At 39.5% G+C, this 27,674-nt stretch overlaps 1 protein-coding gene across 2 annotated transcripts in view; it reads right to left on the bottom strand.

Annotated features, from left to right (window-relative positions):
• GMDS (GDP-mannose 4,6-dehydratase) overlaps positions 1 to 27,674 on the bottom strand; it is a 426,883-nt gene that overhangs the window by 76,086 nt on the left and 323,123 nt on the right. For both annotated transcript variants that reach the window (XM_055704690.1, XM_055704691.1), the window contains one exon: positions 4,944 to 5,062. In XM_055704690.1, coding sequence (XP_055560665.1) covers positions 4,944 to 5,062 — 119 coding nt within the window. The remainder of the gene's footprint in view (positions 1 to 4,943; positions 5,063 to 27,674) is intronic.

The raw sequence follows: 27,674 nt of genomic DNA, 5'->3' as shown, positions 1-27,674 counted from the left end.
TCTTTAAAAGAAGGCTAGAAGAGAAATGAAACAGTCCAGCTGACCTGAAATCAGATATTTTTCCAAATTGCATTTGTGACAATTATTTTCATTTCATTTGGCAGAGGGGAAGAATGTGGAATTTCCCATGAAACATCATATTTAATTCTCACTCAGTCTTCCTATAGGAGAAACTCTCATACCTCTTATGATGTATGGAATCTGATAATTAAATTGTTAGTCTTCAAACCTTAATTTCAGTTCTGAAACAGCTATTAGGTCTGCCTACAGATAAAACATTGTATCAATAAGCAAGTAGTAAAAGTCTGCTCAGCTGGCATAGTTAATTCTCCAGCTGAAGTGGGTTAAACGTCCCCCTAAAACATATATTCTATGGTGAGAATGGGGTAAAAGTGGTGCAGTCCTACGTGAGGAACCCTTGCTCATGTGGGTTCACCCATGCCAGCATTCTTCACTGACCTGGCTAGGTTCCTTTCAACTATCACTCTTCAGAATGCCTCTAATTTCTGTATGGGATTCTGTTCCCTTCCTTCTCATCTGAAAGATTCTGATTTCCCTGAGCTGTTAAATACAACACATAGCACTGGCCAGCCAGCAACTTCTGGTGGGCAAAAGCCAGACCTAGCAGCAACTGTTTTGATGATGACTCTTGGTGGCTTCTCTTCCACATCCCCATAGCACCATTACTAATGTTTTGTTGGCTTTCCACTCTAATAGCAATCCTTCAAATCTCATGTGTTTCTGTAACCCAACCTCTCATTTTAAGGTAAACAGAAAAAAACCCGCAAACCAGAAACCCCCTCCTCCCTCAGTTCAAGCTCAGTTCAACCTTCGTTGTCACTGAAGAGGCCACTGCTCCACTTCTGCTAGTAGTTCACCTTGTTAGACCTTACAGCTTATCTGCAAATGCCCCCTTTCTACGGTGATCTTTTATAAAACCAACTGGCATGTTAGTGAAGATAACATTTGCATGTAGAGCCAAATGACTAGAGTAAAATATTCATTTTTACTGAATTAATCCTGGTCCTGGAAGCAATGAATATTTCTGTAACAAATGTGCATGTATTTTTATATTAATAAATAAGACAATAAATCTTTCCACTGCTTGAACAGGTTTTTTTTCTTTTTCTTTTTTTCTTTTTTTCTTCTTTATTTTTTTCTTTCCACATCTGCAGACAGCAGTCTTTGCAGCAGTCTGTAAAGAACTCTGAGTGCTGTAGTGGTTTCAGGCTATCTTTGCAATCCTGTTCTAATTTAATAAGATTAATGACAGAAAATTAGTCAAGACAAGCGTTTGCCTGTTTCGTTTACCCTGCTGTAGTTCAAATTATAGGCGGGAAGTGTTTCCCCCAAGTACTACTTAATTAGTAATAAGTAGAAGGGAAAGTAAAAGAAAAAAAGTGTAATCCTTACAGGGGGAAAATATTTGTAGCTCTGAGGCTTTCCTGTTAGTACAAAGGACTGAATTTGAATGATTCAGAGGACTATATAAATATAATTCGAAATTTCTCCCTTGAAAAAGAAATGTTAGAAGAAAAAAAACCACACAAGGTAGATAAACCTCTGTGTACACTTTACAGTCAAGTTCAGAGAGAGAATCAGTCTTATTGCAGCTGTACATTTCATTAGTTACAAAAATGTAGTAAAGTTTCTCTCTTATTTTGGCGAGAAGACATAGTCCTGACAAGTGTTAATGACTGGCTGTGACAAAGTATTATGTTATCTTCTTGGAGAGACTTTTTAGGCTGTCCTGGATTTTCAGCTGTAAAATGTGAACTGTTAGGAAGACAAAAAAAATGAAAAAAATAATTTTTAGTTGGTTGATGGGGCAGCCGGTATTGGTTTTATTCCTGTTTTCTACTACAAAATCAAGATGTGACAGCTAAGACTTCATTACATTTGCAACTTTCCCTGCCAAAGCACAAAATAGGGATAGTTAAGAGCCCTGCAAATGTGCCCTGTGTTCTCAGATGCACTATGAGGTCTCCCTGCTGGTGCTTGCCACTAATCCCTCCTGGCCGTTTACTCCATCATTCCAAAATTTTGAAAGGTGCATTGTACAGCAATACTGTGAAGCTGTGCCATCATTTATGGCAGTGGAAAGGGCTGCTGGAAATTTCCCAGGTGAGTTTTTGAGATTGCAAAATTTTGTAATACCTGCAACCCTGCAATTAAAAAAACCCAACCAACCACCAAACAACTCAACCAAACTTTGAGGAAGGGAGATAGGAAGAAAGCAGCCATCCTCGCAGGAACTCATTTAGCAAATGTGCCGGTTCTTAAGTGCCTCATAAATTGTAAAGAAACAGATCAATGGGACTCACCAGTGGGGTCCCACAATACTAAAAGGGAGGGTTTTGCTGCCAGGCTACTCCCTGAAGATATATCCAAAATGAAGAAGGTGGGAGTAAAAGCCCTTGGCGGTTTCAAAGAATGTGAGAGGTTACCAGCCAGCGTGCCAAGAAGTCAGTGAGGGCAAGGAGAGAGTGCGTGTGCTGCAAAACCATGGGCTGGGCTGACACCTAGAAAAATGACGGAGGTTCTAAACAGAACTTTCTAAATCCTGAGAAATATTTTACATCTAGTGCAATTTGAAAGATGAACGATAGCTATGGGGATGAGTAGTGGGTCTGTTGTGACACTACCCCCACCCTGGGAGCAGGGGGAATAAACGGCTCATTTATCTGGCTAGGCTACATGTCAAATGATCGGAATTATATCACTGTCAAAATGATCAGCAACAAAATTATCATTAGCACCTAAAATGCCACCTCAGTTCCCATAGGTATAGCTATTTATATATCACTTGTAAATTACTTAAGGAATTAATAACTTATTCACAGTGAAGAAAAATTTCAAAAGAGCCCTGGGGATGAGCAGCCCAAGCCCTGTTTCTAAGGTAATTTAGGTTCCTAAAATTCCATGTCACTAGATGTCATGTGGATTCTTCTATGATTTTTGAAAATTACTTTTATTGATCAGTAAAAAAAAAAAAGCAACTATGTCTGCACACACAAAATACCTGCTGTACCTTATCACTTGGAGTCATAGTGTAGTTTCCCTGAGAGAGAAACTTGTGATTGATTGATTCAATCCAAACACCAACCACAGCTATTGCCAATGTGAATGATACGGAGTCCACCATATGGAGCCGTATGTGAGTGAAAAATAAACAATCAGGACACAAAATTTTGTGTGTTAGGACCGACTAAATCTAAAGTAAGCCTTTAATACCCTCTCTATAACAGAAGCTATTCATAAAAGTACTTTCACTTTTATTTCTGTAATTGTTCTTTTCTTTAGGCTTTCTCGAAGGCTTAATTTACTTTCTGAAAAATACATGCTGATTTGTCAGTCTTAGGAAATGTTGAGACTTCTTAGGCCAACACCAAAGCAGGGAGTTTAATTTTAAAGTAACAGATAAATTTATTGACATCAAAAGAAACTGTGATGCTGAGAACATCTGCAAATAAAGACATTCAGTTAGGTACTGACCTACATGTTTCAGTTTCTAATTTTAGGTAGTAAAACTTTTTTAAAAAAACGAAAAAAGTTGATCACCAAGCATTCATTCTTGCTTTTGCAAACAACACTAGACAGGGACAAAATAGTTCTTAAAAATCACAAGAATTCTTACTTGTGTGGAGCAACTGAATCCACAGCATATTCGTATCAATGCTTACTAGGGAGAATTAGCTTATAAACACAAGGAGTAAAAGTATAGAGAAAAAAGAAAAAGTAAGAAAGACAGAGCAGTTACTAGAGCTCCTACTACCTCCCCTTTACCCTGTCAAACCTCACTACTGTTAAGGCATACGGGACAACATGTGATCATACAGGGACATCTTGCTATCAAGACATGCTAAAAATATGGAGAGAAACTTATTCCCCAAACTGGGCTAGAAATTCTATTTATACAGTCTCTCTCTCCCCCATCAGAATTTTTCTGGAGGTTGATGCCAAAAATTGAAACCAGACTAAAAACTCATTGAGGAGAAAATGTTATTACCTCCCCAGCCACCCACTGGCTGTTCAAATAATATTGTATATATCTGTGTGCTTCTGCATATTTATTGAATTTGTCAAGTTTTTGTTCCCAAGTAAAACTTATTGGCCCTGTCAAAAGTTCACCAGCTGCACAAGTGACTTTGATGGCCTGAGGAACAGCCCTGGCGTTAGCGTCATGGAAGAGCCTGTGGCTTTCCTCTCCCTTTTCCAGCTGAGATCGGTATGTTGATGCATGGGGCCCAGAGAAGATACAGAAGGAGGGAAATTGAAAAAATAATAAACAATAAAAATATAAATTACAGAAAGCGCTCACCAAGCCATCCTGGTTTTATTATATGGCCTTGAGAAGGAATTTTGTATTTTCAATCAAACTATGTGGAATATGCATTGTAAACATTCTGCACCCACTGCTCAACATTTTTATGACTTAGTAGAAGAGCTAATAGGGATGTAGAGTGGGTTGCTACATAATCCTTGTGGTGTGGCTGATGGGCTGTCACATGGAAAGAACAGGGTTAGCAGGTGTCATCTCTTGAGATAGCAGATGATGGGAGCAGGACTGTGGGGATCTGGGGGCACAAAACAGAGAATCTGGCAGAAACCCCATTTTTGCAGCAAGGTGATGAACAGAACCGTGGTACTCACATCTTTGGAGGGGCATCTGGCCCCCAAGGTGGGGAGTGAGTGGCAGAACAGAGAATGAAGATGGAATAAAAGATTGAAACATACCAGCCTACATTTTTTTCTTACGATCTAGAGGGCAACGCTAAACATATCTGCTGTGGCAGTCAGTTGTGCCTGGAAGGTCCAACATTTCACAAAATTAGAAAGTGAAGGGGAAAAAAGGAGAATGCAGAGGTACAATTCTGTATCACAACAACGGCAAAAGGCTAGAAATGTTCAACCTGTGGCTGCTATCTCATGTTCATACTTACACAATGGTTTTCCCAATGTGCTTAAATGACTTCTCCACAAATTCACGGACACTATGGACCTCCCCAGTGGCTATAACAAAGTCCTCAGGCTCATCTGTTTGTAACATCAGCCACATGGCCTGTGGAAAGACAAAGTCAGATTCAGTGCACATATAAGTGGCTTCTTTGGTACATGATCTTATATTACCACATTTTTGAATTGGAAATTATACATACACACACATAGCCCAAGCTGGGCAAATTAGCACTTCCCTAACATGGTGGCTATTAACCAGTTCAGTGCAACTCTGAAAAGAGTTCAATTATTTCTTATGATACAAAACAATACTGTATTTGATTTTCAATTTGTTTCACAGCAGGGGTTTCTGCAGGGAAGACTTTAATATGTTTACTTTTGAACACTGAGACTTGGTTGAGTGCTCAAGAGCGTGGATTCACTTGTTTAAAGCACTGCATGAATTGACACAGATATGGGAAAAGAACAAAATTTTGTTCTTTTCAGTCCAGAGTGCTGTTGTCTGTCTGCTACAGAACTATGTCAAACACATTGAATCATGAAAATATGGGTCCTTTTGGCTCTTTCTTCTGTCACATTTGTTTTGGCTAAGTTGAGATTTTAATTAAAAGTAAGTAATTAAAAAGGTAGCTAAGAATAGTCAACAGTGTATTTGACCAAAATAATCTGGTTTTCCTGCCGAATATGTGCTGAATGTTACATATTAAAGTACTGTAGCGGAAACTTTTGACACAGGAACACAGGCAACACTGGTAGAAAAGTGAGACAACCATTAATATCTCTTTCAGAGAACCGTTTGAGCAGCTGCAAAAATCACAGTAGGTTTTGAAGCAAAACTTCATGAGATTGTCAACATATTTGCAAATCAGGGGAGCAGGTTTACTTCTCACAGCAATGTCTTTCACAGAGTTCCCTCCCACAAACAAGTAATGATGGATGAGCACCATCTCAGGGGGCTGGCTAGCTAAGTCGGCATGAAAGCAGGAAAGCAGATGGAAAAAGAGGCATGCAAAGACACGTGTGACTTGTCTGAGGTATCACGGCAGGTACATTTCAGTTTTCTGATGTGCAAGCCACTTCTCTAGTGACTGGACTATTTGACTGCCTAGGAGCTGTAGGCAGACAGAATAATTATTACTTTAGATCCATCAAAATGATGTAAATGTACTTCATTTCCTTTGGAGAGGAAAAGGGAATACCTGTATGGTATGATCCTTTTTAATAAATAACCAGAAAAGGAAAACAAAATAATTCAACTTTCTCTCCATATGGTAAAAAGGACTGTCATCTTCTCATAGTTTAATCCACAACGCTATTTGCACTGACCTCTTCACATCAGCTTTAAAGAAAACAACTTTAGTAGGTCCCTTGATGGTAGTGGATACTCTGCAAATCAGATTAATAAAAGCTTTGGGACAGCTCAGTTTCTCTTGGTAAATACCACCTGAAATATTCAATTTTTCCCTCCTATTCTTAATAAATCAGTGTCCAGCATTGCAAAGCGATACATTCCACTTAAATGGTTCTATTTGCAAGTGATTTTTCTTCCCAGTTATTATTTTATGCATCTTCCAAAGTTTTGACAAGATTTTATTAACATGTTCCTTTTGAACCTTTTTGCTTCTTGAACGTGCATGGAAGGCTGGGATTTGGGCAACTGCTGTGTAAGTCCTTGACATTAATTGTGCTTTAGGGATATGACCTGCTGGGCAGGACAATGGCAGCAACTTTATTTTTCCTTTCCAGGGTTCAACATCCTAGCCAATGACGCAGAAATACCCGACTGGCTGATGAAACTCCTCTTGTGGGGAGGAGATGTCTTAACTTGTATCTCTCATATGAGCTTTCTTGGAACATTGGGGTTTCCCTGCTGATTTGAGAGGTTGTCATAAATCACCAACTCCTATTTCTTCATGACTGGACAAGCTTGCAGGATTCACAGTAGTAGCAGCGTCACAGAAAGGTTAAAAGGAATAACTAAAATAAGTAGTTGATAGTTCTGGTTCTTCTACCCTGGTCCCTGATTTCACAGACCTTCGGCTCTCGTCAAACAGCCCAGCTGAAAACAAAAACCTTCCTCATATGGGAAGGCACTATTTGAGTGAATAAGGATTTACATGATTAGACAGTCAGAGTCAGGATTTATAGGAGTTCTCCTCCTGACTTTAGTGGATGTTTGCTGTACATAATGAATTCAGGCTCTCACCTTTGTCTGAAATGCTCACAACACTGTAGTGTCAGATACGTCTGACAGAGATGTAACAATCAAACTTCCTTTATTGATAATAATCACCCCCCCACGCCCAAGTGCCACATAGGTTGACTGAATATACAATATCAGCATACGGAACTGCTATCTGCTATGCATTGTTGTGAAGCAGTACTAATAGGTCTAAGCAGAAGCAGGACTGGACTTAATGATAATTTTTTGTCATCCCTCCATTTCTAAATACCTCAGTATTGCAATTCATTGGACACAATTTTAGTGCGGTGCGGGTGCTTCTACTGAGACATTCAACGATCCAGTGAGTATTTAAGTATTTACACATTCATTTTGTGTATTAATATAAAATAGCATTGGAAGTTTCTCTTTAAAACATGCACTACGTTGAAGGAGACAGCTACAAAATACTAACAAAAAATCCAGCCTTTGACAATTGGTCCCACCGAGTTTTATGCAGTTGGATTTATTAACTCTTGTCTACCATTTCAAAGAGCAAGTAATCACCATCTTAGAAATACAGCTTAAACTGCAGTAAATTTCTACAGGATCAACTTAGAAATGATCAAACAATGCAGACAGAGTTGCTAAAATCAACTTTTGCCTCAACTTCTACCGGAAAAGAATGTTTAGATTAATGATTACTTGAGAATCTATCACTGCTGGTTCTTTTATTTTGTCTGGCATCCACAATTGTTGGCACTTAAAATTACCTCAATCAAATTAGGTATGAAAAAAAGGAACATGCTAAAAATTATAAGCAAAATAAGCGATCTGTTTTGCTTTCAGGAAGGCAACCAAATGCTGTTACTTTGAACGGGTCTGCAAGACCAGTCCGTAAAAAACCGCAAAGGCAAGCCAGAAGACAGGAAAATCTTTGAACAAGCTCCACATTCAAATCTTTATTTCCACAGGTACAGCCTGTGACAACCAATGAGAAATCTGTGCACAAGCAGTAGCTATAGGCTTTCCTTACAGCAAGTGCCAGGAATGTGCTTCCCCCCCATCAGACTAATAAAGGCCCTTGACCTATCAATTTCTAGGCATTTCCTTTAAGAGTTCATGTTGTACCAGACTCCAGGGCTGAGAATGAGAGGAAAGGGGGAGACACAGCTCCAGGTTTATTTGTCATTACTGAATGGCTTACTGGTTTTAACAGAGGGGAAAAGCTTTGTTTAAATTTCCACTGAAAGTAATTAATGGTTATTGACTGGCAAATGAAGAACAGGTGACACTCTGAATTAGAAGATAAATGATCTCATGTTCTAGCGTGATAATGGGTTAGTAATTGCTACAAAGCCTCAGCCTAGTGCGTCCCATCATAATGCTAGATCATGTCCAGAACACAAAGGCCTCTGTGTGAGAGGTATTCAGCCGTTCACCTCCCGATACAGCTGCAGAGTGATCTGCTCCATTTATTCTCTGATGGACTGCACAACTGAGGCAAAAGTTCACCCATTCTCACCTTCCTGTTCACATGCTGAACCACATGACCCATGACATGGCTGAACTGGGATAAAAACATTGCCCAGCTTTGGCTTTTGGCTATCTTTTAACCATCACAAGGTCACATATTTTAGGAAATTTTCTGGTGCGGGAATAGAGAATCATGGATTTTCTTGTATTTCTTTGTAAAGGCTTTTTTTTGGATGAGCTGACAGCAAGTAAAGGAATTACTTGTGTTCATTTCTACCAACCTCTCCCTAATTTTTTGCTCGATCCAGTTAACAAAGTGTGGGCAAATGTTGAAAAGGAGAAGAAAACTATGATGGAAACAATTCAGGCTTTGGCTCTCTTAGAATAAGACTATTCCTTTAATGGTAAATGTAACAAAACATATTTTTCATCTTTGAACTCTTTTTGGCTCTGGTCTAGTGACTCACAAAGTCTAAAGGCAATACCATGTCATTTACATTTAAAGACAGAAACCTAACCGGAGAGAGATATGCAGCAAGTCTAGCAAGCGGACACACTTTTATGATTATGTGGACTAGGATATCTGTTCTGCATGCCTGAACTAGAGCCTCTGCCAAAATATTTCCTCTTTCATCTCTCCCTTCTTCCTTTTTCTGTATGTAAACCCTTGCCAGCAGTAAGCACCATTTTCAAGCAATGTATCGAAAACGTGAACCAGTCTTCTCCCTCCCCAAATTTCTCTGCTTACGTAGTGTTTGCACCTGGGCTGGTGAAGGGGAAAACCCAAGCTGGACTAATACAACCCCTGTATAGGTATATATGGTTGTGATGTGTCTGCTTGCCTTGAGCATCTGGAGTATGTTGTAGATGTGTTTCACCATTAACTTCCAGTCCAGCATCCCAGTGAGAAAACATTTATTAACTGGGCTGTTATCCATGGATAACAAAGACTCAGTAGTTGAGGTTATGGTTAACTCTATATATTTGATACTTTCCTTTCACTGTCTGCTCTAGCACTGTACATTGTTAAGATGGGCTCATAATGAGGTATCTGCAGGTTTAAGAGAAAAAAGAAATACAAATCCAACATTCTAAGACTTTAAAGTACAATTGATGTTTTCTGCTATAGAAATAAAAGATGATTTTTCAAGAGAATGAGTAAAACCTTTTCTCGTCTCATGCAATGCAAGACCCAAAACAGGTATGACTGAAAAGAGAACGTGATAAATGGAAAATGTTCATGTTGGTACTAATTACTATTGCCCTGCACTGCTATACAGCGTTTTTTTCCCCAAGTCCTATACTGTCAAAAAAATCTTTTGTACATATTTCTAGGTATTACACAGAGAACTTCTGACTTTGCATTTGCCAAACACACCAAAAAAAACCCCAACCCCCCCCCCCCCCAAAAAAAAAAAAAACAAAAACCACCAAACAAACCCAAATCAGTAATGTTTACTTTAGGAGATGGAACATATAGTTGTAGCCTAATGCAGGGTGTATTGTCCGTGTGTTTCAGAGACAAAGAATCTGAGACTGGTGAATGTCTAGCTCTACTTACTTATCACTTGTGGAGGGCATGGGTTACCTCAAGGCTGTCAACAATTAGGGAGCAATTTCTGACTAAGTCAGAAAACATTACCACCCAGAGAGACCCAAGAGTACATTATCACCATTTATAGAAATTCTGTCTTTACAGTATTCCATACTCTATTGTCTACAAGTGGGCAGAAGAATTCAGTGGGTTGGACATGGTACTCTCTAGTGATCCCAAACCTAGCTATCCTGCTGGGGCCACCACTGAGAAGGAGAATTGAGCATTTTGGGCCAAAGCATGATCAGCCTTTACAGGGATGTGGCAGCAAAGGAGAACCTTCTCCCATATGGTGGAGCACAAAGGCCTGGCATGACTGCTGTTCCTGCATGCATCATGAGGGACTGTTTCCTTTGTGCCACAACAGACAGGGCTATTGTATCACCTCCCTCTCTGCATTGTCCCAACTCAATTGCACTGGCATGGAAAGGAGCTACTCGGCATCTTCTGCGCTGTGCGGCGTGGGGAGATGTCATGCCCACGCACTTCCTGCCTGCCTGGATGTGAAGCAGTTCCAGATGCCATCACCCAGATCCTCCTGACACAACACAGCTGACTGGCTGTGGTTTCTTAAGCTGCTACAGGAATGACCACAACTGATGTTTGTGCCCTGGAAAAGTGAGACTGGGGACATCGACTCAGAGCTCTGAACCTAAACTGACTTCCAGTTTATCTATTTATTTACTTTTGGAGGGGCAGGGAAGAAAGAAGAGGTGCTACACTGGCTGAGTCACCCACATCTGATTGACTTCTGTGACTGTTAAAAGCGTAGGTGTGTACTGGGTGTACCCGTAGGCATGAAAGTGTGTTATATAAAAGAGATTATATAAAGAGACAGTGATATATACATATCTAAAAAAATCTCCTCACACACGTTCTGCACACAATAGAGGCATAGCACACATGGCTGAAAAACACTAACGACACTCAAGTGCAGCAAAAAAGTTTTGTGATTGGAGTAAAGTGTCAGCTGCCCCTGCCCAAAAGCCAACACAAAAGTGTTGGGCATGATCCCATGCTCCCTGCCACAATGGGAGTTCAGTCTAAGTAATGACTATTGCTTTAGTACTTGTTTCTGACAATGTTTTAAGGCAAGGCAAGCACGGCAGGGAGACTCTTGCCAAAGAAAACCACAGGGATGTGCTGCCAAGCACGCTGATACTCCCCAAAAGCCACTGACAGCAGGAATATGGGAGTATGCAAAATCAAGGTACTCCTATGCTTTTTTTTCCTAAAATACGACCCTTCTTGCTCAGCTACTTAAACAGTAAGGGCGCACACCCAGTAAGAAAGAACCTTACTATATTGTTACAGATTGCATTTGAAAGGCAAACTGAAGTTCATGACTGAGGTCATGGTCTATCATTGCCACAAGAGTGCCACTTTTCATAAGCTCAACCCTCTCCCAATACCTACAGCAAAAGAGGTACTGCCCAAGAAGTGCAGCATCTCTCTTCCTTTCCCCTGAAGAGTCATCATCCTGTTTTCTGAGATCACCAAAAATCACAGCGTTGGTGCAAGATCTGTTGCTCAAGGAACCACCATTCATGGAAAACCCCTTCTGAACACCATTTAAGTATCTATCAGACCTCATCAGTTTAAATACAGTTTGATATGCTTCTTCCTTAACAGTGTAATGCTGAACATAAGGACTCCAACGTCTGTGTACAAAGCTTTTCCTTTGGCGTTGTCCTTTCTGCTCACACAGAGGAGACATTGAGTACTTATGACATGGCAGCTGCTTCCATTCAGAAGAGCAACATTTGCAAATCATAGACATCACTGACAGAAAAGGTATGAAATGAGAACAGATTTGAGATTAAAACATTTTCCTCTGAGAGGAAAAACATACCATTTGATAAAAAACAATGGAAAATTTACATTAAGAATCCCAAGAAAGTAAACAAACAACAAAAATCACTTTTACCAATATACATATTAGAAGTCTCCTAGGGTACAGTTAAAGAGATCAACGTTGTAACTCATTTTACAAACTTTCTCACAGATTTTCAAAGTTGCAGTTGATAAATTACCACAGAAGCAATTTGGAGTATGATTGCTGATTTACTCAAATCCTACAGTTTGGCTGTAGATGTGATCTTGTTTAGAGCTGAACTGTGTTTGGATCCACGATTTTCTTTCTTTCAAGTTAAAAGAGAACAGTTGCTACACTTAAAGACAATAATCCAACAATTATAAAGTTACTAAGATAATAAAATACCTGATAATCTTTGTGGAGCATCTTGAATGAAAACAATATCAATGTCTTCTGAAACAAAAGCTCTCACATCTGTAGGAAATACTAGGAAATACTAACTTTTCTCTTGTAAGCAGATAGGCCAATTGTTTTACAGATCTCAGGGAGGACTCGTGAAACTTTAGTAGGCAGTTTTATTAATAAAAACCACAAGAATTATAATCCAGATAAACCTTAAAGGTCAACCTTCCCTGTTAACGCAACATGATGTTTCTCACATGCACCTCAGTTGAACACAAAGTTCTCATTGTGTTATCAAAAACTAGATTACTGCTTCTTTTTTTTTTTTTTTCCCTTGTGTCACTAGTGTCAAAATATTGTTCTTTCAATACATGGAAGTATTTGTATACAGTTTTATAACTGATCTTTACTCGCTAGCTGGAGGCAAAAAAGAAACAGTAAAGCTGCTTGTTGGGAAACCTCACCAACAATGAAAATTAATATAGTCCTTTTTTCCTGCCAAAAAAATTTGAACAGATTTTTAGGTCCACAATGGTTTTTTTATTCTTCAAATAGTTAAATTGGAAGCGACATGTGTGACACAAAGTAATTTAAATGAAAAAATACAGAAAGGATGCATATATGCTCTGTTTCTTTTGTTTTAATTGTAGAGGATATTGTTGCAATTGCTAACAAAGGGGTGCCTCAAATTCTGTTTAAGAAAAAAGGGAAAGAAATTCAAAGCTAAACAGAGAAAAATGAGGAAAAATTTGAATTACAGAAAGTACATGAGAGTTTTAACCACTCAGATTTGTATTACCTAGAGAAGACTATAGAACAAATACGTTTCCCAGGCTCCACCTAGCAGACAATTCTAAAAGATATTTGACCCACTTCCCCCTCCCTTTTTTCCCCTTCCAGAATTAATTTTCCCTGCTATTTTTATATGAATGAAAGACAAAATACCTCTTCACAAAGCAGCAGACTCCCATTTGACAGGATTACTCACCGCTAAAGTAAAGGGTTGTACCCAGGTTGCGGTGAGGACAGAGAAGCCGTAGGGACCCGTGCCAGGAGGGACTGGTTGGGGCCACGATCCAACCACAAGAAAACAGACCAGGCTTTCAAGTCAAGCACTGGCATGTTTACCGGAGCAAAATGATCAGCCCCAAAATAATGATTGCAATGTAGATATTGATCACAAAATGTTTACAGTGCAATATTTGGCTATAAAAAGATCCTGGTTCATGCTTTTGACACCTGTTTGCCTCTTACTTCTTTCCTGGATTGCTCAGACACTTGCGGCTAAGCACAAGCTGACATGCTCCTTTTGATGGGGGTCACCAGACCAGCATGACCTATGGATCAAAATACCACCAATTTCCACACAATAAAAAACGCTGTTGTCTGTACCATGATTCAGGCAATCACTTTCTCTCTCCAGATCTTCCTTTCCTTTCCTCCCGTTTGTGAACATTGCGTTTTCAGTTTGCTAACTTCTCCTCTCAAGGTTTGTAGGTCTGCAGGGACCTGCCCAGTGCCTATCCCAAAAAGGGCCCTGACTCAGGCTAAAGCACTAGCAGTACTGTAAAAAAGTGCTCAGAGCAGCAGAGAACTGCCAGAGCGCAGGCAGATAGGCTCAGAGATAATAAATCAGTACTTCATAATGTTTATACATGTTTGAGGATATAATTGGGAAAGAAGAAGAGCAAGCTTTTAAGATTGTAAAAGTAACCAAGCAAGAGCACTGAGATTAAAAAAAACATATCACTGTTCATAAATTTTAAGAAATCCAGGGAGATAGAGTGAGTTAATAACATAAAATTAATCTGAATTCTGTTTTATAATTTACATTTTCCCCCCATATTTCCAGAATTCTTGCTTCATGCTTTTGAACACCAAGGCATTTTCTCCTCAGAATGCTACTAGTCTCCAAATGATGTCATACTCCTGAATAATAAACAATTGACTTGAAATGTTAATCTAATCTTCCTGAGGAAAACATTTACTATTCATTGGGTTCTTATAAATTTAGAGTTATCCTTGCCTGAATAATCTATGTAAATAAAGAACATGCTACCTTTAACACATCACTGAAACCTCACGTGCTGATTTTATTCCAGTTTTCAGTCCACTGGACTGGTGGACTGGAAAAAAAAAAGATTTTCACCATTAAGTTATTGTTATTTATGAGGCAGTGGTAAAAATGTCTTCCAAACACTTCACTGTGAGTTAGTAACTATCAAAAGCAAGAAGTCACCTGAAAAAGTATCAAGATCCTAAGGTAGTCTCATTCCTGGTTCCATGGAGTTTTTCTTGTCCTTCACTAGAGCATTTCAGGTGACAACATTTTGGAATTCGATACTAAATTCTCTTGGTTGAGTACAGACAGAGACAAGAGCACAACCTTGATGCCTCAGGGATACGGTAATGCAATACAGAGGGATTTATTTTCTTTTTTATTTTTACCTCATGTCACAAGTTCAATTTTAGGCCAACAGTACCCAAAACAGCCACCACGTGATGTAGCAGCTTATGCAAAGTCTGGTGGTTTTAACCCAAGCCCTAGGACACAGGAATCCACCTCACAGATCTGCTGCCACAGCGTCAGTGTAACTGTTGCTCTGACCAAGTTCCTCTGTGCTCAGGGTCAGACATCAGCTCATGGTCTTTGTCATCTCAAACCGGGGCATGGGAATTTCAGCTAGAAAAAGTCAATGGTAAAACGATCCCAGAAGCCAAAGGACATATTTTAGAATTCTGGCTGTGCAGTGCAGATGTGAAAAGGCAACAGGAAGATTTCTTTTGAGCATGCTCAGAAATACATTCGGAGGGCACTTCGTGTTGACCTTCCTCCCTTGGCTTTTGCTGGTCATTCTGATTCCACCGTCATTAGTAATTAGTACTTCTGCAATGGCGGTTAGTCACAATGAATCCTAAGTCAGGGAAAGGGAAGGCTTTGCATTAAAACCGTATAAGTGGCTACTCTCCATGGGCTAGTGTCAAAATGGAATAGAAATTTTTATTCAGTTTGTTCCCAGCAATAAATACAGTCCTGGCATCCTGGATAAATCCTTCACATAACAGCATGTGTTCTTTTATGCACCCTGGGAGCGATTCTATTTAAAGCCATGGAATTGTGGGTGTGAGACTGTAAGCACATCCACTTACCCAAAACAAAATTAAAACCTGTCTTATATTAGAGTCAGGAGAGCTGTTACGAAAAATACAAACCATATGAAGTTTTAAGTATACTTATGTTTTTTATCTGTCTCTGTGTAGCATATACAATTGACTTTCACTGCCTGAGATGAAGTGCTGACAAGTGTTTTACCATATTATTATAGAATACCCCAGTAGCATTATCACACTTCAGCTTTTGCTTGCAATAAATCTCTGCTACATGCATGTCAGAAGCCATCGCTCATATCACAACCAGACAAAGCAAGGCCCCCCCCTCCCCAGTGGACGCGAACGAAACTCTACACACACTAGGTATTCTGCCATTAAGGCTGGAATGATCCCCGCAGGCCAGACACCAGGAACAACGTTCCCACAAGCATTACTTGGCGAGGGCCAGAGGTCTGTTCTCAAGCAAATAACAGTGGCATAGGCATGAGTCATTGCAGAATGCAATGGATTTATCACCACAACATTATCATCCCTTATATGCTGGTTTCCATGTGCAAGTCTTTTCAATTATATATATTTTTTTTAATTCTCAGAGATTTATAACTCCACTGCTGAAACGTATTTCACATGAACACAATTCTCTGCTCTCTCTCTCTCTATATATATATTTAATAGCTATACCATAAGCCATATTCTAATTGCATAGGTCCAGCTTTAGGTCCAGCCTATTTATTGGTTTCAGTTTGGTCAAAGCAAATGATGAACATACACCATCTCTGGTGTCCCAATCCCAGTGGTGACACCGACTCTTTTTGTGGCTTTGACTAAAGCATTAAATCATATCTCCTAAATTTTGCTGTCTGTGAAGCTGGAGTGATCACATTTATGCAACTAGAGTGCTGTAAGAAAGTTAAGGGTAGCACAGACATTTAATGAAGAAGTGCATTATTTGTTATAGAATTAGATGCCTTTGCCTGCACTTCTATAGTGAAAAAAAGTTATTTTTCCCTCTAAAAGGTGAGAATTCAAACATTCTTCCTTAATGCTGACTATATCTGAACTAATTAAAAAACAAATTAAAGGAGCAAGGAAACCCAAGGATGAGAGCGCACGGAAATGATTGTTAGATTACACATTCCAAAACCCAATGAAACAGACATTTCTTGAGATAACTGCACATTTCCGTTGTGATGCCAGAGATAAGCGAGATAACTACTCAGGCGATCAAGATACTAATAAGCAAGCTACAGTGGTTTCCTGGTGTCTTTTTCTCTCTTGCCTAATCTTCAGCAATTTTTTCCCCCCTTTTTGCACAATAATTGAGGGAAACCTGGAAATAAACTCTGAATCTTTTCCCACAGACATAAGCTTCATCCATCAAACCATGCCTGACTTCACATGAGGTTAATTTCATGAATTTCTATGGGTTTCATGAAATGTCAGAGCCTGACTGTCAATGTAAAAAAGAGGAAACTGGGGCCTGTAGTTCATGTTAGTGTATTATGCACCCTGGGACGCTGACGCTGCAGTATTTTCTGCATCAGACCAAAGAGGTGGTTGTAAACCTAGGTATGAAACAAACTATTGCATCAAATGGTTAAACAATAACTCAACTTCTTATTAAACCCCCTCACTTAGTATTCTTCCTCTTTCCAGCACAAAGAAAAAGACTGAAGCATGGGAGCATGTGGGAAGGAAAGGGAATGAAACCATCTAGCTGCACATCCCAGGGAAACATCTAAAGCCTGAGACCGCTGCAGTCGGACCTCCCTCGAATCCTGCTCTCTCTAGCTGCCACCTCTTCCCAGTCCCCACACTGACCCCCTGAATCAAGCCAGATGGGACTGGCGGAGACATGTCAAGGAAGTGCTGAAAAGGTGACTTGGGTCTCTGGCAGCTAGTCTGGAGCTCGTTTCTATGCGAAATCTCTGGGGGCTGCTGCTTTGCAATTTCTCAGGAATGTTTAATTCTCCTCATCCCTTTGCTGAGTCTCTCTGGAGAGGTCATGGAGGCCTGTGACATCCCTGGAGGGCACTGCCTAACTAAATTAGCATGAGATAACTTTGGACTCTCTTCCAAACAAGAAAATACAAGGGAGAGAATTTCATTAAAAGCAGAAGACTAGGTGATCCAAGTTAATCCCAGCCCAGAGCTGCTGCAGAAATGTTCTCTGTTTATATTTTGACTTTACTCTCTGCTACAGAGTTCACTGACTATAATGGAAGCTGTGTTAAGTGCACAACTTGACCTCAGTTGACCAAATCTTAGTTTCATAATAAAGACAAAAAGTGGGTTTGGCAGCTCTAAAAGGTTTGATTAGTTGCTGTTTTGCCTGTTATAATTCATACATATATGCGTGTAGGCTTAGCATTCATTAGCAACCCAAATATGACCAATTCCCAAACTTGCCGCCTTTTTTTTTCTTTACTTTTTGAGCACACAAAGTTTTGTTTAGGTCCCCTCAGTGGATGAAGGAAAAAAAAATCTACCTCAGGAGGTAGAAAGAAAAAGACAATTTAGAGAGAGGGAACGTTGACATCTGCAGACACTTCTGCAATAGTGTGCTTCCCATGCAACACAAGGGTAGGGTGAGACACAAAGATAGCTCAACACACCCAGTACTATCCCACCTCATCTTCCAACAGGGAAAGAATCCTATCAAATACCTCCAAAACAAGGATTTGATTCTCTGTTTACAAATAGGATGGGGAGCAAATTAGAAAATTTTTGCTTGGGCTAAGGTTAGGAGGAGGTGAAATAAAAATGTACTGAAAAAACCTCATTGCCTGAGATTGATGTATTGGAAAAACTGGATGGTGAGACCCAGGAATTCACACTTCAAAGTAATATTAAATATATTGGTAGCAATAAACTGAGGCCACCTATTTTAGTGCAATATGAATGCAAACCTTATTATTCTTACAAACCTGAGATTAGAAAGTGAAATCTTACTTTATTAAATAGTCTTCATAAGCCAGTCCTGCATAACAGCATGTTTTGGATATATTTGGACAAATACTTCTTCTGAGAAGGCAAGAAGAAAAGGAAAAGGTACAAAAGTTCATGCAGTTCACATTAAGGACAGCCCAACGTGCTCTCTCCCTTCAGGAAGGAAATATTAGCATGGCCTCTCAGCTACTCTCTGAGAGCAACAATCTGCTGGGCGGCATGACTTCAAGTTGACAGATCTTGGGGCACCAACAGGCTAAACTAGGCTTCTGACGCCTGTCACAGTTGTCTCTTTTTCACAGAAGGACTGCTGCTTTGCCATAGGTGCCACTGAGTTTGTACATGCACAGTTAAAAATCAAAGCAAATTTTCCCACTGAGCTTTTCCAGAAAAACTGAGTGTCTGTTTAATAGGTCCCTTCTCGAGTCTTCCTCAGAAAGATGAAGAGATACATGAAAGGTGGAAGTTATTCCAACAGACTGGAGAAAATGCATGAAAATCAACTCTTCCTTCCCCAGTGAATGCTCCTTCCCCCTCCCTAAAGCTTGTTTCACCACCAAAATCAGAAATCAGGCATGTGGGCCCAACGCTGCCCTCCTAGAGTCAGTCAAATCTTTGCTATAGACTTCTGTGAGGATGGAATTTCATTCCAAGTGTAGGAGTCTGTCATGGCCAGAGGCAAAAAAAAGAGGGTGTTTTCCACACAGGCTCTGCTTTTCTGCTTTTGTGCCCCTTGGGAAACTGGTGCAATTAGATCCCTATTATTATATACTGGAATGGCACATTTGGCACTGCACATGAGTTTATGTACTTTAAGAAGTTTATGTACTTAAAAAACAGGGAAATTTTAAATATAAGTTACTTTCTTTCAAACACCAGACTTTATATATAAACAGTTCAGAGCTGCTATAGTCTGCTATAGTAATTAGGAAAAAAATGCATGTGAAATATATGATAAGCTGGCAGAGAAAGATTGCTAAATAAGATTCTTCCCCCTTTTTAATGCCAAAACAAGAGATAACAATTCATATTTGCATCCAAAAAATAATAAAACTAACTTCAAATATTTGAATAAGAACCACAAGGAAAGAGACCTAAATTTATAGCTATAGGCTTTTGTCTTTATTGTAGGGCTGCCTGGAAAGGTGCAAATAGGGAAATTAATCTAAACAAACTAAAGGTGTGATCTCAACAAATCTACTTATAACTGCATGAAACGCATTCCTTGTCAGAATGGGAGCCCTAGCTTTTATCTACCTAAATTCGGGACACTTTGGTCCAGAATACAAGCCCCTATTGGGTTTAACACAGCTGAACTGATCTACTGTACAGTTTCATCCAGACTGGTTTTCCTGGACCAGAACCATCTGTGTACTGCACTACGAGGAACAACATGCATGGTGAGTGATAGACTCTGGGAGTTCTTACTATAAACACTGATTTTTTTTTGCCTTAACTTGATCTGAAGACAGCTCATCTTGTGTTCAGCTTCCTTAAAAACCTACTTACTTTCTCCTCCATGAGTTTTAACTGATACATTAGTCTGCATTGCCCCGAATTACCAGCAATTGTATTTTGAAGTATTTACCAAATAATCTGTTTTGTCTCTTGAGAAAACAGCAATCAAGAGTGAAGAGAATCCTTGCATTTTCAAATACAGCATGCACAGCAGGACATGCATGAACAATATGTACCCACCCTGATATATCTTATGCATATCCTGGTATGTCGATTAGTCTGTAATATGCTTTCAGATATTTTTGGGTAAAGGTATCCCAGAAACCTAAATAGTTTTAATCATAGCTGCGCTTTTACAGGCCTTACCAGAGCAGACCTAGGTAGTGAGGAAGGATTTCATCTTTATGTCACAGGGCAAGAAAGGAAGATGCCTTTTTTCCAGCTCCCCCAGCAATTCAATGCCTGGAGGAGCAACAGGAAAGAAGCCATGGCGACCTCTGAACTTATGGAAGCAGCTGCCAGCTCGGCAGGAGGAGCATTGCTGATGGACTGTAGTACCTACCATTAGAAGAAACCTTTAAGCCAGTTCTCTCTCCCTCTCCCTCCCTACCTCCTTCTTTCTCTCTCTTTCTTTTTACATCCTCTACCCCTAAATTATACAAATGGAAGAGCAGGGGAGGACTTTCAGAAACCTCAGGAGTCCGCTTGTTATGAGACTGGATAAAGAAGTTGCCAAGTTAAAGTTTCCAGTTATCCATACAAAATCAAAACAATATAATTGCTGTATTGAGCAAGCAAGGCATAACTTTGTTTAAGATATGATTTATGTATTATTTCAACCTTCTCAAACACTTTGTCTTTTGGCATATTAATGTTCTCACTCTCTGAATTTAAACTTCTAAAAAAATATTTAAACTTTTAAAAAAAATTCAAACTTGGCAGATGTGAAACAAACCTATGTCTCATATGTAGAGGAAAAATACCACACAAAAGGAAAATGCTGAGTTTTCTAATTCTAGTTTTAAAGTCTTCTAGCCAGTTATTACAATAGAGTTTAGCAACAACTTATTTCCTCTACCTTTGAGAAAAAGAAGCTATTAAAAGAATACGAAGCAAAGTAATCGCACATGGTAAGAGGAATTTTTATTTTTTAAGATAAAAAGTGTGAGAATGTCAGGGAAACAAGAACACAGCTGACATCCTGATTCTGAATAATCTAACACACACGTTTAACCTTAGGCATCTAGGGGGTCTCACACACATATACGTGGGGTACATACATACATGTTCTTGTACCAACACCACACAGAGATGCCATGGCACTGAACCATGACATCTGGTCTCTTTTTGTTTTCCCTGTTGTGAAGCCAACGTAAATGTATCTTCTTAAGACTCCGTTAGAGAGCTTCAAGTGAAAGTACTTGCACTTGTGATAGGTTAAGAGCAAACAGCGAATCTGCTATCCTGACTCAGCTACACAGGGCAACTCACTGAGCCACAATCACTTGTACATGTAACTCACCCCTAAGTGCCTGTTGTTTGTTTGTGGGTTTTTTTTTGTTTTGTGTGTGTGTGGTTTGTTTGTTTGTTTATTTGTTTGTGGGTTTTTTTGTTTTTGTTTTTTTTTTTTTTTTGGCAGCCGAAAATCTAGGAGAGTCAAGCACAGGCCCTGGTTTTGCAAACAGTTCAAAACACAGGGTGTACACCAAATGGGGCTCTGGCCAGAATCTTCATCAAACTCAGACCTTTAAAGAAGTAGTATAGGCTCGGCACTTAAGTGAAAGAGTTTATATGGGGCTCAGTGCAAAAGGCAGAAGAAGAGGGAGGGGAAGAGAGAAGGAGAACACTTTCTGGCATCTAACCCAAGTTTAAAACTGTGTTTCATTTTCTTAAACAAAACCAAAACACTCCTCCAACTTTGGGAAATCCCTAGAAAAACAACAGAAAACATTGTTTCAGAAGGCAATTATGGTCACTAAAATGACACATCATTTATGAATGAAAGTACTTAGAAGAGAGTAAACTAATTCTTAAGGACAATAACAAACAGGCATTGGACCTAAATTTGCTGTTTCCTTGGCACTGTTACATTGGCAATTCAATTACTCAAGACTTGCACTACTGTAACAAAAAGCAGAGCCAAGCCCATTATTTCCATCAGTGACAAAGAAATGCTTATATCCCAAGTGTGCAAAAGTCTTAATAAAACTACAGAATGAATGATTTAATCAGTAAATGAAAACATAGACTAATCAGAAAATTCCCAATAGTAGTAAGGGTAGTAGTAGCAACCATAATAATAATGATAGTGATGTGGCCATACATTACAGGCATACATTACTCAGCTTCAAAAGGATGCCTCTGCTCATCAGTTGCATAAGTCAAGAATTTTATAGTTGTTCTGTTAAATGTTACTACAAAAGCACAGAGCTCAACAACTGAAGATGTGTTATGTGAAACTCCTGTTGCTAATTAGTAAATTTACAATGGCTAATGTGTTCAGTTTAAGAGAATTCCAACAGTACTGATAGGGAAATCAAAATAGTAGCCACTAAAACCCAACCAATTCACAAATCACACATAAGACTTTATGTTGCAATGAAAAACCCATACTTTCATATCTGGCAAAAGTAATGTGTTTATTTTTAAGGTTAGATTTAAGGCTTTCCATGCCATCACTTTTAAGCACTCCAGTTTTGAAAACAAGAGGATAAATGCTTCAAAGTGTATTTCCCCCCAGTCACCTCTACTGTACTATTAACCAAGTTCACAAATAGAAAACTTTCTCTCTCCTCTTACATATTCAGTGTAAAATGGACACATCTCACTACATTTTTAGTCTTGTTTATTGATGAAACAAGGCTTATGCACTTTACATGCACACAGCTGTGTGTCCAAAAACCTCTGCTTCCCTACTGGTTCATTTCAACCAAAATCTGGCAAAGGGAAAACTACCAAAAATACTAAATGACCGCAAGTCTTGCTGAAATAGGAGTTGTCAAGGGGACAGATACTGTGTTGGATCACTGAGGGAATGGCCAAGCCTGAATGTAACTCCTACTACGTACCAGGGAACGCACAGAGGAAGGAGCTGTTACCAAGGCTCAGAATGCATGGGAAACGTCAAGTGGAGGTTGCACTCCACTAGATACTAGAGACCTGATCACATGCTATAAAACAAATCCCTTGCTTTCAGAACTACATCTTCAAAAAATTGAAGTTCAGGCTTGCCAGGAAGATTTACTGTGCAGGAACACAGTCTTTGTTTTTTGTTTGTTTCATTTTAAATGTTGTTGGCTTGCCTAAGAACTAACACATAATAATTACAAATGGACAGGCTGAGGTTTGCTCAACAGACCTGAGCAGTTGTATGAAATTTTGTGTGAGTTTCCCCACCAGCTGCTCCTATCCTACCAAGGTGAGTGTGGGAGAGGCTGGCAGGGAAACCCTTTGCCCCTTCCAGTCAGCTGGATACTACAGCACCGGTGTCCCAAAGAGCAGATGAACCCAGCAGAGGCTGAGGGCAGACCACGGCTGGTCTGGAGGGCCACCACAATAGCAAATTGCTTCCCGTCAGGAGCAAGGGTGAAACCAGGAAACGTGCTGCTGTCTCATCATGGCAGTGCATGCCCAGGTCTGCTGACCTCATCTGCTTGCTTGCCCCTAATTCTAGGCAGCACCACACATTGATGGCATAACCCCAAATACAACAATGGGGGCACCCAGTTCTCCGCTTTTCTAAGTGGATTGACAAGAGTTTGATCAAGGAGATGAGAAAATGTAAACAACAAAATGCAGCCAGTTCAAACTGTTTTTAATTTCCTAGCACTCTGATAAAATCGGTTCAGACAGACTACTTCCCTCATACTCCCCATCTCACCCAGACGTATAGAAAGCTCTGGGTGACAGCAGTCCGGCAGGTTGTACCCATGGCTCTGACTATGGCAGCTTGGCTGGAGAGCGGGAACCTGTAACATCCTTCAACCACCAGGGCAGAATAAATACCTGCCAAAGTCCCAAATATGCTGTCGTCAAGGCACTTGCCTCAGATCAGCCCTGATCTCACCAGCAGGCATTGCTGCTCAACTGGAACACAAATTCTTTGTACATATGCCAAGACATTTCATCTTTTGATTGAAGTAAAAAAAGGTCGATATATGCAAGCCTCTAAAGGAAGTCATTCTTTCCTTGTGCAATCCCAACATACTCCTTTCTAAACACATCTTCAGTCATGACTCAGACCCGGGAATGCCACCAAGGAAGAAGCAGGATGCATCGCAGCACGAACAGTTGCTAATCCAGCCAGGTTACTGCGGGCTGTTGGGCAGGTGGAGAGTGACAGAGAAACATCAGAGAGTACATCCCATCTTCTGGGTAACAGAAAGCTGGCAGATCTTTTATTGTATATCACATTGTGGTACCTACCAAAATCTCATTGAAAACTTTTAAAATTAGACACTTTAATATTTTACCGTACATCAACAATGTGAATAGAAAGTATTTATAGCTGTTTGGAACAGCAACCTGTATTAGTCCTATGAAAAGCATTAAGCCATCATCTTTCCATAATCATCTCACAAGTAGGATCGTAAGTATTTTTCTTCAGATGTCTGTGTGTGTTCAGTTTGCAGTTCTGTGCCATTAGAAGCATCACAGATGTTCTTGCCTCTTGGTAAATACTATGTAAATTTGTTCCTATGATTACAGCACTTGCTAAAATGAGCATAATAATTAGGAGGCAATCCTGACTTTATGAATTTTCCATAGCAGGTTTGATGCTCCAAGATATATCTCCAGTTCATCAAAATAGCTGTACATGTGCTTAATTTTAAACATACTCTTACGCTACCACAATTAGGTGAAAGACTTAAGTACATGCTTGTTGCTTGAAGGGGTTTAAATCTGTTGACTTTAATTAGATTTATGTCCAGACTGAAGTTCTTCCCTGAACTGAGGCCTCTGAAGTACAATGCTTTGAAAGAGGAAGTACTGAATGAAAACTAAGTGAGCCTATTCCGATTTTAACATGAAATATTACTTTATATTTTTACACACTCTGATGCATTAGCTATTTAAAACCTACATCATCATCCATAAAGAAGACAGTAAATGCTTTGACTTTATTTTGTATTATCTCACTCATCATCTCAATCCACTGTAAAAAACCTCACACTTATATCAAGCTTCATAAATAACTCAAACTACAAAAAGCAAACTCTTTTCCTTGTGAATTAGTTCTAGAAGAAGAGACAGAAAGGCTGTTATAGACAAAACCATCATTTACTTATGCAATTACTTGTGGCATTTCAGGACAATGTCTTTACGAACAGACCATGTATTTTAAATGGTTTGCTGGTAACTTTTCCAGGTACATACCGTATTAAGTCATCTTAACGATTTTCTTTTTAAAATGCCTTTTAAATAATGGTCAGTGAAACAACGTCCATAAGAGAACTAGATACTAATCATAATTTGAAAACAGACAGAGACAGGAAATTGCCACACCCTACATTAGTGCATGCATCCAGGTCCCATGGTAGTCTTTATAGTGAGTTTAGATTGTCTATGGGAAATGAAATCATGTGCCAAAGGCCAAGTAAACCCAAAATTAAAATTCACAGTAATGTCTCCCAGTTGCATTCATAATCCTGCTTATTACCTCTTACATCATTATAAAGTGTTCTCCAGAATAATACAACCCACTGCTGTGCTATGTATACCACTGAACCTACACTATAGGCTGTCCAAGTTCTGCTCCACAGGCCAAGTATCACCCACTCACTTTTAAAAATTGTGCTCCGAGTCATCATTCATCTCTGTGTGGTGGTCAAACTCTGGGATACTGCATGCCTTGGAATTATCTGCTGCTAATTCCCAGGCTTGTTTTATCACGAGCCCTCTAATTTACTTTTAGATATTATATTCTATATGATGACGACAGCAACTATAATCTACATGCTATTATGGAAATAAAGAGTGGCTTTTCAATTCCCAGAAAATTATCACTGCAATTACTTCGTTTGCTGTTTCTGGACAGTGTCTCTGTGGACACATGCATTCATTTTAAATGGTTTGGTGCTAACTCTTCTTTTACACAGATTTGTAATCCCTACCATCTCTCCAAAGTTCATGTTCAGTGGTCTCAATTCCCTTCACTGTTATTTGCAAGAACGGCAATTAGAAACTTTGATGACTTGGTGAAATCACTCACTCAAGAAATCAAACCAAACAATAAAACTAAGTAGCCTAAATATTGTTTAGAAGAAATGTGGCACCTGCAATCCATTACTGAAAGAAGAACTCAGTACCATAAAATACAGTGATCAAGTTTTCAGATAGTGCAAAAGATGTCAGGGGAGAATGAAAATAGAGTAAGTTTATTTTCTTCTGGCTTCTAACTTCATTTAGATTTTGTAGTTGGCAGCATGTCAGGACCAACAGGTTTCCGGCAGGAGATCATTATTTTAAAACATTAACTCCCATGTTAATGTTTGATTTTGCTAATGTTTAAATTCAAATATATTTCTGAGTAGGAGAAAGGAGGTGGAAAAGGATCACACACAATGCTTTTTCTCTGGTAAAAGTAGCCAGAGGTGGGTTATGGGGCAGGAACTGAAAAAAAAAATAAATAATCAGCTAAACCTGATTTCTTCCTTCCTTTGTAAGAGACATCGCCTGCTTAAAATTAATTGCTGATATTGCACTCAACCACACTTTTAAAACACACCTACTTAAGCTAACATAACATAACATAACATAACATAACAGACATAACACAATTCACACAGGTAACTGCTAAAACCAAGGTGCAGGAAAGATATGAAAATACAAAGAAAAAGTTAGTGATACCAGAAGTAATTTACTGGGCATAGCAGCCTTTCCCAGATTCCTGCTACCCCACTATTTGAGTGAGGGATCCTGCAGAGCATCAAGCCTTGAAGCTGTGTGTCATCAGAGATGCAGTGTTCAGGAACAGACCTAAATCTCAGCCCCTGCCTGTGGGAAGTCATCACAGAGATCCCACTATACTTCTCATGAAACAAGAGGGATCAGCTCCTGGTCAAGTAATACCTGGGCTAAGACTGGCAAGCTGGTGTAGGGAGTGTGGGTGTGCAAGGAGAAAGATGAGTCACAAATAAAGGCAGTTCATACAAACACAAATCTTTGCCTCTCGGGTTACCCTCAAACTTAAGCTCCATAAAACAGCTGATGAGCTCACGTAAGTTCACTAATGCACTCTTCAGAACAAGAGACTAAATCTTTAAAGAACATGTACTGATTTTAGTGTCAACAAGGCATCAAGGGACTCTGAAATTTCTGAGCTGACTCTGAGTTGGATACCTCAGGCACCAGAGGACACAGGATCCATTGTGTGTAGTTCCGTACTGTGCCATCCACTCCTGCAGCCCCACTTATCCCCATCGTCCTCGCAGTTCTGACTGCATTGCATATATTTCACTCTCTATTGATAGCCTTGTGTAATACTACTGTCATGCCTTAAAATTCAGCTCGCACCTCATCTAGTTTCCACATTTTTTCATAACAGGAAATGTGATTCATACATATCTTTAATTACATGTATCAATGTAAAACACTAAGCTGTTGCAACAGCAAAACTTTTCCAAAAATGCAGGGTAGTTTTATAGAAGAAAGGATTTCATGCCGTGATTTTCCAGTGACCCTCCATGGGCTCTTCAAGAAGACCATGTCTCCAATATGAACATCCAGCTACCAGAAATCGTGGACTT

The sequence above is a fragment of the Falco cherrug genome, chromosome 3 (genome assembly GCF_023634085.1).
Source record: "Falco cherrug isolate bFalChe1 chromosome 3, bFalChe1.pri, whole genome shotgun sequence".
NCBI classification, from domain to species: domain Eukaryota; kingdom Metazoa; phylum Chordata; class Aves; order Falconiformes; family Falconidae; genus Falco; species Falco cherrug.
The sequence above is the reverse complement of the archived record's forward strand: the minus strand, read 5'-3'. Positions and strand labels throughout refer to the sequence as shown.